Consider the following 15680-nt stretch of genomic DNA (forward strand, 5'->3'; position numbering starts at 1 on the left):
AAAACCATGTATGGGCTGTTGTCTTTTTGTATGAACCAAGTTATTTGTTTCAAGATATAAAAGAAGCAAACTTACTATAAAAACAAATCTTTATTAAACAATATGTTGACAAAGTTATAGATAAACATAAATAAGTTAGTAAGCTGGTCATTAATATGCTGTCTGGATTGTTTATATAGAAGCATGTGACAAATAGCTTGTGCTTAATACCGGTAGAGGGCACTGCTGCATCATAACTGCAAATGCGTAGCTTAGTGGTATGTTTTTTAAGCTTGAAATACTTGACTGATGATTTTGTAGAACTGGAAGGAGTCTGACTTCAGTAGTATTTAATAAGTGCTTACTTCACTCACAGTACTATCTATTGGAATGTTGGAATGCGATAAAATTCTTTGTACAAATCAGTTCTTGTTAGATCACCACTCACTAAACGACTGTATCAAATGTCACTTGCTTTTATCAAACATGTAAAAGTTACAAATTGCCATTTGGCTTTTGACATTCTTGGCACTTAGACCCTTTTATCTTTTTACCACATAACAAAGCCTTTCAAAAACTATATTTTGGCAGCTGTAGCTCTTCCATAGTGTATACACCGCTAACCATGCACTATCAATTTGTAAAATTCCTGGACAGTCAGCTTGCTGCACATAGTAGTCACCCTAAAGTCCTCAGTATAACCCTCATTTGACCAGACTACTTCATAAATCAATAGTCTCACTGCAGATGCTCAAAGCATCGATTTGTCTGCAAACACTGATGAATTCCTCCTGGACAGATCGGTCTGCCTCTGTCGACGTGTCTAGATCCAGGCTCTCTTGTGAGGCTGCTCCCAATGTGTGATAGTGCCTCTGCAGGTCTGCATGGCCCTGGTGGCCAGAGGATGCCACGTTACCCGTGCGGCCTTGTTGGAGAAGCTGTCGTGCATGTCTCTCTGGGCTTGCGCAGAGGACCAGCGAGCTTCCAAGAGAGGCTCGGTAGAGGGAAGAGGAGGAAGAGCTTCCCCTCCATCGTTCAGGTGATGAACAGCTGGAAGAAGAGCTCAGGGAGGGAGATGGCGGAGCACCTTCAACACCATTACCCTCAGATTCGGGTGGCTGGGGTTGAGAGGCTATCTCCACGCAGGAGGAGGTCCGATAAAGGCCAGCGTCGGCAGAGACGGGATCACAGAGTCCGTTGCTGGGAAGTGTCCAGTGCTTGTTTACTGATTGGTCACTGCACTGAAAAGGCCTAGCAGGGCTGAAGAGGCTCATGGGAAACAAGGCTTCACTGAAGAGCGCCTCATCTATGCTGCGACGTAGGTTGATGGGTGAAGGTGGACGTAGGTCTGCGGTGGAGTCACTGGTGAATGAAGATGCACCTGAAGGCTCTCTGCCACCTGTATCTTCAGGTTTTTCTGAACTCTGTAAATCCATGTCCAGGTCTCGGTAAGCCAAAGCCCGGTTACTGTGGTAGAGGAGGTCCAGGCCATTCAGACTGCTGCCAAGTCTTTCATCCACCAGAGTGTAAAGCGGGAGACTCTCAGTCTCTCCAAGTCCAATAGTGTCAACAATAGCTAGCTTCTCTTGCTGACTCAGGGTCCATTGGTAGCTCCCAGGCAGGATGGGTGACTTGGATGCCAACAGTTCGGTCCAACAACTTCCAGCAGCTGGAAGGTGGTCAGAACAATAAACTGGCTGTGCAACCACTAAGGCTAAGGTGAGACAAACCCCGAGCTCACAGAGTCTGCAGCTAAACTGGAACGCCCACCACGGCCAAGGATGGAAGACCTCCGCTCCACCCACAACACCCATTGCATTGAGCATTGCGTATAACTGAAGTCCTGCACACGCCAATGAAAACAATGCTGAAAGACACACCGTTGCAGCAGCACGATCCCACTCCCTGCTTTCAGCAAAAGGGCAGCGGTTGTAGCGCTCAGCAGGCGTTGGAGATGTGTTATTCAGGTGATAGATGTGCTTCGAGTCTGCCCGCACGTAGATATAGAACACAAAATAGGCAGCTGATAGAAAAGTTGCCAGTGCCACAAAGGTTCCCCGGGAGATGAGTGACAGAAAGAGGCACAGAGGAGGCTTTTGCTGGTAGAACTTCAGAAATGTAACTGGACCGAACGCAGCTGCAAAATGCAGGACAACCAGGCAGGCCAGGAAACAGGGTCTCTGAAAGGCCGAGTAGGAAAGCTGCATCCGTGAGCGCATGGACAGGAGAAGGAAAACCAGACCAAAAGCTGCAGTGAGGCAGGGAAACGGTGCTTCGTAGAGCATCAGTGAGGCCTCTGTGGAGGGTAGGCGGTCCTCGTGGCCATAGGCATCATACAGGAGTGAGAAGGACCTGGTACAACCAGCAGCTAATAGGAACAGGCTAACCAGAGCAAAGTAGCCACAACCAGTTGGGCATCGCAGTGGTAAGCAGAGCAGATTCAGTGCTGAGGCAATCGTCAGCATCGCAAAGACGCAACCAGCGCCGTAAATGTGGGCCTCCCAGGCCAGGCCCCACGTGGCCATAGCGCTGTTCCAGTCCGTGTACAAGGGCACCAACATCGGTGGAGCTGGGATCAGAAAGGGGCTACTTGACTGGTTGATGACAGTGGCGTTTTCTGTGGGCTTAATGTCCATGTAGGTTGTGGAATCCCACGTGGTGGTGGAGCGATTACAGCCTTCTTTAGCGACGTTGGTTGAGGTGGACATCCAGTCTTCAGTATACAGAAGTATATGGGGAGTTTCACGGGGAAGGTCTATAAAAAGAAAAAAGTAGAGATGATTCTGGAACATTAATAACTGAATGAGTTTTCATAAAAACAGAGAAAAAGAAAATGCATAAACTTTGAATTGACAGTAGCTGTAAACATGTACGGACACTTTTATATCACTTGAAAATGCACTAATGGAGTTCTAATGAGAATACACAGAAGCATTTAATAGTAAAACTATCAGAGTCAGAACACAAATGGGCTCGGGCCCAGGATGGGGAACGTTCTCCTAATGTGCTAATCCTGTGTAAAATCTTGTAAGCTGTTCAAACCGAGCGAGGCCCAAAAGCAGAGGTATGCATGTGTGGCTGAGTGTGGGTGTGTGATGTGAGTGTGTGTGAGTGAGATCAGCCCACTCCGAACCACAAGAGCTAGTTCTTGCGTTACGTAAGCCATCTGGAGTTTCCATGCAGCTATAGTTAATTGTGATTTTGTTAGACATGTTTTAGCACTGCAAAGGAAGTGGCTTGGCTTTGTAAATTAAGGAGTAGCCATGCATATGTGTGTTTGTACAAAATTTGCAGAGACGTCTGCAAAGCTCATCTACCCTGTACATGTTTATGCACTTCAATTACTCGAAAAGGATGTACATAAGGCACTTCACACAGCATAATGCCTCACAGATGGGCAATCAGACAAACATTTTTTCAGCCTTCTAGTCTCTGCATCACTGAGCTCCACAAACTGGTGCTTGTTCTTTTTCATAAAGCACAACCGATACTGCGTTCACCATGAAAAAAAGCAAAACAACAACAAAAAAAGAAGGACCCATGCTAACAATGGAAGCTTATAAAGAATATGTATTCAAATGCAGCTGAAGAGAAACAGCTTCTAACTGCATATCAGGGATTTGCACACACACACACAGGATCATTAGTCATTCTGCTGCAGGCTTATCAGAGACAATAACTCCACCATAAAAATTCAGGTGCTAAAAGAGACCACAGAGACAGGGACAAATGGGCAGGATAAACTGACAGCCTATTAAATCACACAGCATGCAGATTTAATGTAGTGCACACTCATAGATATATTTTGGAATCATTTACGTGTCAGAAAGTGATGTTTTTATTGATTCAAATATTGCCCAAGTGCAGATAAAAGGCACTCCCACTACTTTTGTCTGCAACAGTAATTGAAACCCATCTAGCGTTAACTGGAGAATCCATTATATCCGGTGGTAATGTTAAATGCCTGTTTAAGAACATGAATGTGTAGACTTCAGAACCGCAACCCCCCCAAATCTTTGCCTATAGGCCGAAGATGTCTAATTTGTTTCCTGAGTAAAAATAAAAGCGGAATTCATGTGGTTTTCTGAACTCTTTCTCACATGTCTTTTATGGGTTATATTCTTGCGTTTCCCATCCCACCCTGTCCTGGTCACCTAATTCATTCTTTTGTTTTTGATTTTCCTTCGACTCCCGCCTGCAAACAGGGAAACTCCCATAGGTGGGCTTGTTATTTCTGAACAGGGACAGTTTTCTTTACCAAATCCACTTTTCTCTTTGACAGCCCTGAGTTTTACAAGTCTCTTCCCATGCTTTATTTTTGTGCTTTTCCTGGTGTTTTTCCAAGTATATAGATTCAATGTATGGCAGCTGCAGTTTCTATTACGTTTAATATGTCAGCAGCTCCAGATGGAAATAGCAGTTTTTGGGGGTTTTTTTTTTGCTCCAACGTGAAAACTCCTTTATTTTGTGCTTTCCATAAAACCTGTGTCTGTATATGCGTTCATTTTGGGGTGTGAATCCTTGCATTTACATGGATTTGTAAGCTACTTGTGAACAAAGCCATCATCAGATCCCTATGAGCAGAAAAGGACTTTCACAAGCGCTTTAGCAAAAGCACCTCTCTGCTGTTTGCCTGTGTTTGTTTTGTCATTATTCACATTTATCTCCTGACCTCAGTGCTGAGTCACAGCCCCAGGTACTGATGAAAACATTGAGCCTGAGGAAATACGAGCCCACCGCAGGCTCACTTCTGCATCTCTAAATGTGATGCAGCAGTTTTATTTCACACCCTGAGCTGATCCAGAGCAGCGGGCGGAAACGCAAGGATCGATTTTTGTGAGTGGCTTTGTTTTGTTTTGTTTTTTTCACTTAAGTCTTAATGAAGCTTTAATAGCAAGATGCATTCAACGTGGCTCTGTTACACATCTCTCTCTCTCTCTCTCTCTCCCTCTCTCTCTCTCATGATGATGCTGGATTATTAAGAGCAGGAAAGAGATTTAGATGTGCAAGTCTGCAGTCAGCACTTTCACACCACATTCTGCTCTGCTAAGTACAAGCTGTGCAACCATTAAGTCTGCTAAGCAAAATAGAACTAAACATCCTGTTCCATGCTGACATTTAATTTGCCATAATTCAGAATGGCTGAATTATAAACACAAGCCCCGATGGGTGTGGAACAGCGACATGCTTTAAATTTGAAAGCGCTCCAAGGAAATCTTGATTATCTGCCTAAAAAAGGACAGAAATAAAACCACCTTTTTGACATATAACACGAAGTGGTCAAACATTTATTACTTTCATAACAGTCCCTGTTTTGTTTCATTATATTTACAGTACCCTTGACTTTTGGACTGCTAGTCTGACAAAACGGGAATGCTAAAGACATGCAATATTAGTTGTGCAGCACTCAGTGCTGCAAAAGTCAACCTCATGATGCCATTATAGGAAAAGTTAGCGCTCACTAGTGTCATTAGAAGTCATTGTCTGGGAATGTGTAATGTCTGTAACACGATATTCAAGTCCGGACAAATGTGGTGGGCTGACAAGCACTGGTGCAATGCAGCAAGCATAAATAAATATCTAAAGATTAATCAAGGTCAGCAGTAACCCTTTCTCCAGTGTAGTGAAATGATAATTGGTTAACTGGTTAATTCAAATTCCATGTTGCATCAGTGCAAAATGCAAAAAACAAGCAAACAAATCTTACACACTCATTATTATCAAATAAAAATAAGATAAAATTATGTTTAATCTTGTAAAAGTTATCGCACTAGCAGCATAGAAACAGTCTATGTACTCGCACTGACTCCAACTATGTCATCTTATCACAGAACACAGTCGCTGTGTGGGAAATGTGGTTCGATTATTAAACAAACCCATGGCTGCAGACATTCTGAATGTGGCAGCCACTGATAAAGTAGGTGTGTTTTAGTATATGCATTATGTCAATGACCTGTGTGCCCACTTGTCTGCTTTCCAGGGCAATGACTTGGATTCCACTGAGGCAGGCCGAGTGGAAAACGTGATGGGTATTGAATGATCGCCCTGTTTTGTTTCCTCATGTCAATAAGAGTCCCATCTGAGCTGCTGGCCGACTGAGCGGCCTCAGGAGGGTTTGGTATGTGCCGGCGGCTGCTCACTCTTGCCTCTGACACACTCTCGCCTCTTATGCTGGGAACCTTTTACACAGAAAGACTTCAAGAGGTCTTTTGTGGACTCTGAGGGGTTAGAACTATTAAAAAACAAAGTATAATCTTTTAATTACTTGAGAATTGTTCTGCTTGTTGGGATCACAGATGTAAAATGAGCAGCTCTGTGAGACATACGATGGTGCTTTGAGCTCGCCGTTAATGGTAGCACACTACTGTAAAATGCTTACAGTGGCAGTGCTCCCATACTTCACAATGTTCAGCATTTTTGTGTTAGCATGGCAACGTTCAGTAATAAAGCTGTGTCACCTCTGGAGCTCTGGCATCGAATCTGAATGAATGGATAATTTTCGCATCTTCTCCCGTTTATGTGACAGCTTATGTAACAATAATTATTTGCCTTCATTGCAGTAGCAACAACAGATTTCGAAAATGTGACAGCAGCAAGCTGCTTGTCGTTATAGTTAATTGGCAACAGTGCAGGTTACTTATGGTTGTCACAAGACAGTGCCGCAAGGGAGAAGAGATTTCCGATTTATTTGCCATTCTCTAACCAGAACTCTAGTGAGGGAGGTTTACACTCAGGATTTTATGCAACATAAGTATTTAAATCATCCAGTCGAGTTCCAAATCCACAGATGTGAACTTCTAGGTGGGGCTTGGGAAAAAAGTAGGGGAAAGTCACAAATGTTTAGAAGATTTCTACTTTTTAGACTATTAGCATTTCATTCAGGAGTCGACCAATCCACCAACTGGCATTCCCGTAGCTAGGGCTGTTCGATATAACGATATATATCAGATGACGATATAAAAACGTCTATTGTTTCATTTTACGCTATCGTTTGTTTCGTGGTGTCCCAAAATAAACTGTTTACGGCAATATTTTTTCAAAGGTCTCACCTGAGGTGCCTCACATGTCTACCAGCTAAGATAATGAAGTAGAAGGGTTCTTCTGATGATACGTGGACTCCAGCTACCCCACGCCCATCTTTAACTCACAGCATGTTGATTCTGTATCACTAAACTAAGGGAACCATGTAGTTTTCTTCTGATCGCCTTCATCTTCAATTTGGCTCACTTCAGAAAAAGTAATTTCGTGGGAGCTCATGGAGAAATCCGATGCATACTAAGGAGGGGCCAGTTGTGCTGGGACCTGTACGACTGAGGTTTTATCTCTCACTTAAACAGTTCTACACAATGCAGCGGGCCTGATTTTACGATAACTTTATGCGGAGCAGACATTCTCATCAGCACATTTATTTTATTTTATTTTTCTTCCTTGTTTTTTTTTGTTTTGCTTTAGGGAGAACACTATTAAATAACAGATACGCACACTAGTAATATTATTGTTTCATTTACTTACTTGCGAGCCATATTCAGCAGGTGGCACATTTGAAGTCTATTTTTGAAAACCACTTGACAGTATTGGCTATTCTGGGTGAGGTAATGTGGGTTACAGCGGCTTCTGTGAAGTGGGCTGAAAGTGAATCTCTTCAACAGATATCTGATCAGAAATCAGCTGTATATGATTCACAAATAATTAGACTAATATGTGAATTTCACATTTATACTGTAACACATTCTTACAATTGATCTGATTTTTTTCTTTTTAATGTGAAGTGAGGCGATGAAAAGAGGTTTGATCCAGTTGTAGCGTGTTCTTTGTATAGCCTAGGCATTCTTATTGTTATTGCTGCTATTATTATTATTTATTAGCACCACAGTGACCTACAATGTTGGATTTCCTAGTGAGTACTATTCTATGTGTACTCGCTTGCCAAAATGCTTCCATCAGACTTTGCCTGTTTGAGCTGTAAAGATTCGTGCTATTAATAAAAACCAGTGACATGTGGAAATGTTTGAAGTAGATGCAAATGCTTCTAAATTACTTTTTTAAAAAACTGTTGACAGCATGGTTCCAGACAACTGTAGCATAAAAAAAAAATCCACATCGACCAAGTAGAATTAATGCATTTATTTCTATTTTTTTCATTCTCTTTATTTAATTCAAAAGTGGATATTGCTTTGTTATAATGCAAAAAGATGACTAATGATGATAATCATTGGCCAGCAAGATTTGCACTACTGTGTGTTTTATTTTTGTAATAGAAACTGTTATCATTGGATCAATAATTGTGTATTTTAGAAGTAGTACCTAGAAGTCTGTTCAGTGGTTGGGCATTGCTCCCTATCTGTTGGATGAGCACTTTCCCCCCCTCCCACTGGAAGCAATTAGTAGCCTCAGGCAATGGATGCAGGTAATTGTTTCTCCCAGTCTTCTGACAGATTTACACATACGCAAACATTTAGAGGATGGCTTCTGAAAGTAACAGCATGCAGACTTTTGCTTGTCCTCCTAACAGTATGACAGTGCAAACACATGCTTCTAAAATGGATTCGATTTTTGAAGGAAGACAGTGTTTGTTTACATCTCGAGGGATGTGTTTGCTCACCTGTCTGTTGTTGCAGCTCATTGGACGGCGTGGAAATGCCTGCCAAACTTATGTCACCATCATTGTCTGCAGTCGACTGAACCACACCTTTCTCATCCTCCTTATCCTCTTTGCCTGGCAGATCTGGGGAGACACGTGCAGTTTAACCTAGGCGAGATCTCAAAGTGATCAATTTAATTAAAATAGCATTTTAAATAGCACTGGCATCTTTAAAGTAGTCTGAGTTAAAGAGATTAGCATACCCAAAAGAAAACTTAACCCTCTCTGTTCTCTGCTCAAAGCACATCTGAGGTTTAACACTGTAGCAAATGGAAGAACTATATTTCTTAACCCAGTTCTGTCAGGGATCGGCCTATCACCCACTTAGTTGTATTCAGTCATCCATAGCATAGCACAGTGGAATAGGCCTGTGTGGTCTAATTACATTGACATCCTTATGTGTATGTGCATGGGTGTGTACATCCTGGTCCACTGCAAATCCAGACTGTGTCTAGAGCTGCTGCGTTCCATAAAGGAGACAAAGAGGAAAAATGATGCAAGAAAGACGGCGAGAGAGTGCTAATGTTAATAACTACACAAAATGCCATGTGTAGTTATTACTACACATGGCATTATTCAACCCTTTAGCTCAGTATGGTTGAATCACAAAATATTTTCATAGTTAGCCACCCACGCAGGAATTGTGTGTTACAACAGTCACAAAGACAGAAGAAAAGATTTAGAGCGCTGAATAAACCTGTTGGGAAAACCGGATGAGCTGACTATGTAATGAAGCCAGGGATACCAGGTACAGTTTTAGGCTATAAGTTCAGAATTAATATTAATGAAAAAATAAATACCAAATAAAGTGGAAGATAATGAGTTGTGAAAAAAATCAGAACAGCTACAAGGCAATGCCTTCTATCTTAGAGACTAATCTAGGTCAAGCAGATAGTACCCGAGTCATCTGTTAGTTTAAAAAGTCCTACAATAAATCGGTTTCACACAGCGAGAGCTACAGTTCAGCCAAAAAGAGTAAGAAAAAAAAAGAGAGACAATATAGCTCATGTACGCCCAGCAGTATCTCACACTACAAGTTTGTATTTTAAGTTTTAAGTGTCTTCTTTGCTTATGTTATTATATTGCGGTCTATCTGAACAAATGATTAGTAGGAAAAAATATTGTATTTGATGAGGACATGTTACACATTACCTTTTTATTTCATTACATACGCTTGCTATGCTTGTTAATGTTTAACATTATGAGGTTTTAAAATAATAGTATAAAACTCTGTGTATGTCCTGGGCTTTTTCTCTGGTCTAGCTCTGTTTGTGGAAGCCAGGCAAGGGACAGCAAATCAATTCAGTTAAGTTTTATTTATATGGTGCAAAATCATTGCAACAGTTTCCTCAAGATGCTTTAGATTTTAAGGTGAAGACACTGCAGTGATCCAGAGAAAACAGAGAAAACTCCATCAATTAGATGAACCCCTATGAGCAAGTACTTTGGCGACAGTGGAAAGGAAAAACTGTCTTTTAACAGGAAGAAACCAGGCACAACCAGGCTCAGGGACTGCATCAGTGACTCATCTAGGAGGTCACAAACATCTAAAGAACTGCAGGCCTCACTTTTCCTCATTTTCCTACACACTAACAAGTCCACCTCTGAATGCCTCATATAAACAAAATAAAGGTTTTGGAGTGGCTTACTCAAAGTCCAGGCTGATATCCGACTGAGGTGATTTGGCATGAGGTTCAACAACCTTCCAATGTGGCTGAATTAAAACAATTCTGCAGAGACGAGTGGGCCAAAATTCCTCCACAGCGATGTGAAAGAGTCATTGCCAGTTGTCACAAATGCTTGATTGCAGTTTTTTTCTGCCAAAGGTGATGCAACCAGTTATTAGGTTTAGCGGGCAATTACTTTGTGTTGCCAGAAATGTAAGCAATATATTCTCACTGCAATTTTGTTATTATTCTGATTGTTGTAAAAATATTCACAGTTAAGTTCAACTCATAATTTTGATTTTTTAGGGAGCTAATACTATGTGTGTGTACGCCACATCTAAATCACTACAGATCTGCAGTGCAGGCAGCGAGTAAATAACAATGTCAAAACAAGATCTGCTAAAAACGAGGAAGAGAGAGTGACGAGAGAGTTCACTCATATCTGTAGCTCATCACAAACTGATGACCAGCTTTTTAAAGCGACTGCTGAAATTGCAAAATAAAACAGTACAGTTGACAGGGATGTATGAGCTAACTATGGATGTGCTAACTTTCCACTTTTCTTATTGAACAGCTCAACTTTCCACACCTCTGCTGACTTATCATGTATGCCTCTACCTAATTAGTACATCCATAATTTTCTTTGGTCTCCGTGACCTTAAAGTCTCATTCAGTTGCTTTTCAGTCACAGCAGAAAAGGAATGTCTCAGTGCCTTCCTCACCACAGGCTATAGCTTCATATAATTCAATTCATTTATGGCCACCCAAAATAAAAATAAACATAATTAGCGGCCGTGGCGAGTCTAAGTGTACCACAATAACACAGTGTATAGTGATGATGGAGCTTCCCTTTATCTTTAGCTACCAGAAATGATAAACAGGAGATGATGTTGCACTCCATTACTCTCTCCTTAGCTATAAAAGCCTTGTGTGACTTGATGAAACGAATGAATGCAATGGTTTGTAAGAAATGTACTAATAATTAGTTTCATAACAGTGGCGCAATAAAGTTTCTCATCTTGAATTTTGCTTCTAATGTGACTTACTTGCACAAAATTGCATCACGTTGTTGCTAATTTGGTTCATCTTTAAGGCAGCTACACAGGAACCCAGAGCATCTCTTACTTTAAAATCAGTCTGGGCTAGAGTAATAAATCACCCCCATTGCTTAATATGTGTTCCTCAGCCAGTTCTTTTCATGGAGTTTATTCAGCCTAAGAGTTGTGAGTCAAATCCTAAAAACAAACCAGGCTGGTAAAGCCTGAGAAGATTAGCATAATATGTAAGCCCCAGCAGTGTTCTCTATTTGCACTAAAGCCCATTTTCCATGTAAAATCTATAAAAGGCCATCAGATATTCATGTCACATGCTCTGTATCCATTTCCATAATCAATTACTCTGTCATTGGCCACGCTTTAGTAGTTGGGTACAGTGCTTGGATCACAGAGACAATATATCCTTGCATGGAGTGTGCTAAGGGTCTAGACTCACCAATGACTGTTAGTGCGGTAATGGAAACAGGGATGAAGGGAAAGACAGCAGGGTAAAAGACAGATTTTTGGATGAAAATTAGCAGCAGTGGTTTGAGAAAACCAACACTTTCACCCCTCAGTTCTCTTTCCCCCACTTTCTCTTCTCATAATTGACCTTGCTATGGCTGTTTTCATTGCTGTTTTATTTTTACACCTGACAGCCTCCTCAAGGGCAACGCTCCCTCGATCAATGTAACTCCCCCCCTGTTTTTTTTTCCTTTTGTGGCGAAGGTGTCCAACACCTGAAACAATTCACCCCATGCAGCTTTCAAATAAATGACAGTACACAGATAGCATGCTCACATCAGGATAAAGTATGATAACACAGAGCTGCTATGCTGTTAGTTTCCTATTAATCTCCACTTGTGTCCTTTGGTAACGTGTAATAATTTAAACACTGCATGACTCCAGTCCACTAGCACATCAATTAGTCTTATGTTACTGGTTTACGTTTCTTTGTGAATGATCAGAAGCTTCTCAGCTTCTCGTCAGGGCATTTTCAACCTTTAAAGCAACAGCCGACATTTTTATCCATGAAACGAGGTGACAGGGGTTTGCGTCTGTACAGAGAGAATATACATGGCCACAAGAGAGGAGGGAGGAGACTAAATGGCAAGAAGCATGTTCAGCATCCATGAACAGCGACGGCGAGCGGATGGTCCCACAGGAGAGGCGGTGGTTTCGCTGAGCGTGCGCTTAGAATACTGATACATGAACACAGCAGCCCTCCCCACCCACCTTCTGTGCTGTATCCCACCACACCACGCACAGCTGAAAAACAAGTGCAGACAATACTGATCACAGCAGACAAAACATAATAACTGTCAGCCAAAGCAGACTGGGTGATATGGGATTGGGAATGGTTGCATTCCAACACTGCTGTTGTGGAAAAAAACATTCATGGAAGAACTGTAATCTCAAGATTTCAACATAACAACACTATAAACTGCAAGCATCTTGATGAAGCTCAAAAATCTATTCTCAAATCTGTAAACAGCACAAGGCAAAACAAATGCATTTCAAGGTCAAAGGCTGATCTTGAGCTTTTGAGCTTGAAGAACCAAAGTGCGCAGAAAATTACAAATGAAGACATTTACAATTTTGTGATAAACACACAAAATACAAAAACTGGAGGAAAACTACTCAAATGGCAAGTCTGATGTTTTTTTAATAGGTAAGTATAAACACCGCAGCATTTAAATATATTTGTAATTGGTGAGTATCTAAAGTTAAGTTTAAAATGTATTCAGTTAGTGATTTAAATTAACTAAATCCAAAAAATGACATTAGGACAGTGAATCTATAAGAACATCAAGTAACACAATTTCATCCCGATTAAGTTTTTTGCCGAATTGTACTTTATAAACAACTTAAAAATTATATTTGAAGTAAATTCCAACATTAACATATATCTGGTCTATTTGCAGAAACAGAAAATAGTTGTGTCCTACACAAGCTAGGACACTGCTGTGTGTACCCATCCACCAAACAACTGCTGAGAATAATCGACTCATCATTTTCAGGGCCGACCTTTGACCCCACATGATGAATGTGTCTGTACTTGGAGGAGGATCTCCCTCTGAGGGCTCGTTAAGTATTCACACCCCAGACTGCCACCAGTGGTTGGGGGATGGGCCAGGGATAAGAAAGTATTGCCTCGGTGTCGTGTCAGGGTCTCCTGCGACATAAAGGCTACCAGAAGCTATTTCAGATTAACATCTTTCGCTTTATACGCACGAGGAGAGCAACTCCTCTTCCCCCTTTCTCACACAGCAACCCCCACAACATTTAGACAAAATAACCTCCCTTTTCTGGTTTTAGCATAGACAATGTTGGAGTTGATCTGCTGATGAAAACACATTATAGGTGGTTAAAGAGATAGTTTCTTTTAGTAGGGTGGCCCAAATTACTCACTGGAAGCAATTGTGCAATGTGAAATTAACTTGGGGTATAGATTTAACCAGTAAACAACAACACAACACTTGAAATCTCATTTTAACCACCCACAACACTTTACTCAACACATTCTGATCATTTCTTCTCCCTTGATGCTTTGGAAATATAATGAAGACGTGTCATTTTGTCAATGGTTTCAACGTGTTTTTGATTGCTTTACTTATTAAGCAACTCTCACGTCTCAAAACCATCATCACGCTGGCAGTTAGATGCAATCCATTTATCAAATGCTGAATATCGTGTAATAATTTTAATGCTGATTCCCATCTCGTATTCAGTGACTGTTTACAAGGATTCATCTGGATCTGGGTTTTATGCAAATTTCTGACCTTTGACTTCTTGCCATGTCAAACATGTCATCGATCAAGCCAATCTGTCTGCAGCCTTTTTGACAGCCATTTATTGAACACTAAAGACCTGTCAACACATGATTGATCACATCTTTCAAGTCAATCCAGCTACTATTGATTTAACTTTGCTTACCTCCAATTGGTAAGTTAACCTTTTGGATCTGAGTTGTGCTTGTTGTGGATTCCAGGACTGCTTTATGATCGATCCCCGGGGCACTAGACATTACCCCTGGCTCCTCTGCCATGGCCCACGACCAGGCCTCAGTTCTGCTTTGAGTTGTGTGGACTTCTGATGTAGTGAAGTCTCCAGCTTGGAGGGTAATGCTAACAGATGCATCTTGTGGTTCTCTGCTAAATATTGTTTCTGGGGTAGCAGTGTGAGCAGCCGGCCCCAGATTGTGTCCCATGGTCAGTGCGGTCTCCACGAGTCCTGGGTTTGTTGTCGTGGTTTGAGCTACTGCCCATGTCAAGGCAGTGGGAACTGTGGTTTCTGGTGCTATTGTTGAAGGGATCTCTGGAGAAAAATCTTCATTTGCCAGAGGAACACTGTGTTTCTCTTGAAGGTGTTGTGCGGTGGCATTCGCGCTGGGCTCAGCTACCCATGTTGTGTCCCATGGTGGGTGGGTATGTGTTGCATTCTGTTCAGGAGCGTTAGTGCTGGTGGGACTGTTGGTGAACAGAGTGTTTCTGATAGAGACGCTTGTGGGAGAGTAGGAGTTGGAAACAAGAGTATCATTGTCGCTCAGAACTATGCTGCTGTGTGGAGAATCTGATGTTCCTGTGGGAGGTGATTCGCTTCTTATCTTAGTCACGCTGGTTAGGAGCCCCTGAGTCAAAGTGGTGGGTGACTGAGATGCTTCAAAAATGCTTTCGTCTCCAGATCCTGAGCCTTCTTGGGCTTGATCATTTGATTCTGTCAGCCCTTTGGCAGGTGTGGTCACTGCAGCTACCTCTTCTTTACTATCTGAACTCCCATAAAAGGGAATACCGAACTGCAGTTTGGGAAGGGAAGGGAGCTTCGACAGAGCCGGGGCCCACCAATACGAGCTGACTTTATCTTCAGGTGGCTTTTCACTTGATGCCGTCGATCCCCAGGGGGCCTCTTCGTCAGCCGCAGCCTCTCTGCGAAGTAACAAAAAATACCAAAAGAAGAATGCCAAGGTCCAGTGGAGGCGAAGCATGCTTTCGACAAGTGGTGTGCAGATCCGTCACATGTTGTTCTCCATTCTCCTGCTCCCTGAGATGGGTCCGGCTGGCTTGCCAGCAAATATGGCCTAGAAGACAAGAACACAGAGGACATCAGTGACACACTTTTCATCCACTCTTTGGCGGCTAAATTTGAGTTGATGAAAACTTGATAGAATTTGCATGTGTTCACTTTTTGAAAGGCTGAGTTTTCTTAGAGCATGACCTGCTTTTGATCTGTTTTTCCAGACTGTAAAGCAAATTCTTGAAAAAAAAAAGTATAGAAACGATGCCACTCATTACAAACGACTGCTGAAGTTAGCAGGCTTAAAAAATACGTCAGCCGCCACAAATCACAACAAGAGCTTAA

General features: G+C 41.9%; 1 protein-coding gene across 1 annotated transcript; it reads right to left on the reverse strand.

Annotated features, from left to right (window-relative positions):
* Window positions 1-701: 701 nt before the first annotated feature.
* On the reverse strand, window positions 702-15321 carry prrt4b (proline rich transmembrane protein 4b). The gene is made up of 3 exons (XM_085376509.1): window positions 14259-15321; window positions 8582-8704; window positions 702-2734 (listed from the first exon to the last, which is right to left on the reverse strand). Exons 1-3 carry the CDS (start codon window positions 15304-15306, stop codon window positions 702-704), a joined length of 3204 nt encoding a protein of 1067 aa, XP_085232635.1. The 5' UTR covers window positions 15307-15321.
* Between the last annotated feature and the right edge of the window lie 359 nt (window positions 15322-15680).

Source organism: Diplotaxodon limnothrissa, linkage group LG17, assembly GCF_057381915.1.
Source record: "Diplotaxodon limnothrissa isolate DT_005_m linkage group LG17, D_limnothrissa_male_GT1.1, whole genome shotgun sequence".
NCBI lineage: Eukaryota > Metazoa > Chordata > Actinopteri > Cichliformes > Cichlidae > Diplotaxodon > Diplotaxodon limnothrissa.